Source organism: Microtus ochrogaster, unplaced genomic scaffold (genome assembly GCF_000317375.1).
Source record: "Microtus ochrogaster isolate Prairie Vole_2 unplaced genomic scaffold, MicOch1.0 UNK68, whole genome shotgun sequence".
NCBI classification, from domain to species: domain Eukaryota; kingdom Metazoa; phylum Chordata; class Mammalia; order Rodentia; family Cricetidae; genus Microtus; species Microtus ochrogaster.
Genome location: NW_004949166.1, coordinates 997,094 through 999,511, shown reverse-complemented (window position 1 = coordinate 999,511; position 2,418 = coordinate 997,094). Strand labels below are relative to the sequence as shown.

The following is a 2,418-nucleotide window of genomic DNA, read 5'->3' as shown; positions in this document are numbered from 1 at the left end:
TAGCTTGTCCCTTCCCCGGAGTGACCGTATTTAGTAGGAGGAAATGGCTGTGAGACAACCCCAAGGCCTTCTGGAGGGACAGCAGTCTGGTTCTGAGAGCCTAGAGAGTTGATGACACGTTACTTGGGTAATTGGGGAAGTGGCCAGTTAGTGTCATTATGGACAGACTTTTTCTCCAAAGGGCAGTTTCTACTGGCCGGAGTCTGTCCGCACACAGAGCTTTGCTACACCCGAGGTGTTTGTGGAGTCCATGCCCCTCGCCCGGGTGTTCCCTTCTCAGCAGGTGCTCAGCAGGTGCCCAGCAGGTGCTCAGCAGGTGCTCAGCAGGTGCCCAGCAGGTGCTCAGCAGGTGCTCAGCAGGTGCCTATTGAGCTGGATGGCAAAAGGTTTCTCCGTGCAGTGCAACATCTGGTACTTGGTGCTCGGGGTGTGGGCTCCAGCTGCAGGCCTCCCCTGCACACTCGCTGCACTTGGACGCCTCTCTCTGGAGTGAACCTTCTGGTGTTTGATAAGACAGTGGTTCTGGCTGAAGGCCTTGCCACACTGGTGGCATTCGTAGGGCTTCTCGCCGGTGTTGATGCGCTGATACACTATGAGGGATGAATGGCAGCTGAAGGCCTTCCCGCAGTTGGAACAAGGAATGGCTTCTCCCCCGTGTGCATTCTCTGGTGGAGGGTGAGGCGCGCGAGGCTGTGGAAGGTCTTGCCGCACTCGGCGCACTTGAATGGCTTGTCGCCGCTGTGGATCTTCTTGCGCACTGTGAGCGAGGAGTGGCAGGTGAAGGCCTGGCCGCACCCGCACTTGTATGGCTTCTCGCCGGTGTGGATGCAGAGGTGGCGAGTGAGGTGCGTGCTCTGGTTGAAGGCCTTGCCACACTCGCCGCATGCATCCGGCCTCTCCCCGTGTGCACCCTGCGGTGCATGCTGAGCAGCAAGCTGCAGCTGAAGGCCTTCTCGCAGGCGCCGCACTTATAGGGCCTCTCGCCCGTGTGGATGCGGTGGTGCACGCTGAGAGATGAGCGGCAGCTGAAGGCCTTGCCACACTCACGGCAGGAAAAGGGCTTCTCGCCAGAGCATCTGCGCTGGTGCTCCAGGAGGTCGGTGCTCCAGGGGAAGGCCTTGTCACTCTCGTGCCAGCACAAGTGCAGTGCTAGAGCTGAGCTCTGCAGGAACACCTTCCCACACTGGCTGCAGGCAAACCTGCTCTCCTGGGCATCCCGGCCCATCCAATGCTTTCTGTGCTCCACTGGGGATTGCCGGGCTCTTCTGCTGGGAAGCGTTTCCTTTGGTGGTTCTGGGCCAGTCCCTCTGCGGGCTGGGTGTCTCTGGTGCATCTGCCAGGTGAGTGTTCTTCTGTAGAAGTGCTCTGCTTGGTGGAGAAGGCCTCTTCAGAAGCCCTGTGTCTGCCCTGACTCTCCTTTATGCCGTCCCCACTGGCAATAGGAGCTGGCTTCCGCCTGTTCCCTAACACTGTGTCATCCTGCAGCTCCCAGGTTCTGGCATCACCCAAGCTGTCTTCCATCTGACCTGGCCTCTTCAGCTGCTTCAGAACCAGCTTCTGAGCCCTGTTTTGTAAAGGTCCTTCTCCATCACCTCAGGCTCCGCCTTCCACTCTGTAAGAGATTAAAGTGGAATTTTCTGTGGGTAAACCCTGGAACTCAGACTGGATTGCTGACCTAGAGATGCAGGTAAACCAGAAAATTAATTAAGAACCAAAAAGCACGCGGGAGTCTGAAGGCACAAGAGCAGAGTGACAGAAGGGATTGCTCAAAGGGACTTTTCCAACCGAACACGCGTGGGCTTCAAATCAGTCTCTTGAGGGCTCATCTCAGGAGGTCTGGGGATCAGCCGCTAATTCAATCATGGAAACACGCACTGATCTACACCAGCATAAACTCAAGTCTAAGGACACGGTCTGTGGAGCCTCGAGGGAAAGAGGCCTGCCACCCCGCCCTCTTTAGCATTCCCTCAGAACAGCTGGAGTGGCTGGAACACATCCCCAGGGCAGCCAGCATTGACGGATTTGCTACTCTGTGGGGTGCATGTGGAAGAAGGTGGCCTCCACCTAGTTTCCCTTACCCACCACTGACTGACACTTAGTATCCTTTATCTAACTGCCCAGGAGCAATTAGGCCCTTCTCTCCTTGTTCAGAAGGAGTTTAGTTTGAGACGTAACAGTGTTTCTCAAAAAGATACAAGAAGTAGGCTGGGCTTGATGGCACACGCCTTTAATCCTGCTACTCAGGAGGCAGAGGCAGGAGAATCTCTGTGAGTTTGAGGCCAGCCTGGTCTCCAAAGGACAGCCGGGCCTCCAGGACAGCCAGGACTACACAGAGAAACTCTGTCTCAAAAACAAAACAAAATTAAAAAAATTAATTTTGGCCGGGCGGTGGTGGCGCACGCCTTTAATCCTAGCACT

At 56.0% G+C, this 2,418-nt stretch overlaps 1 protein-coding gene across 1 annotated transcript; it reads right to left on the bottom strand.

Annotated features, from left to right (window-relative positions):
* Positions 1-342: 342 nt before the first annotated feature.
* Positions 343-1,225, bottom strand: Znf74 (zinc finger protein 74). Its single transcript, XM_005372438.3, is given in 5 exon segments — positions 343-426; positions 428-474; positions 477-638; positions 641-904; positions 907-1,225. Coding segments are annotated over 5 exon segments (876 nt in total).
* Positions 1,226-2,418: the final 1,193 nt, after the last annotated feature.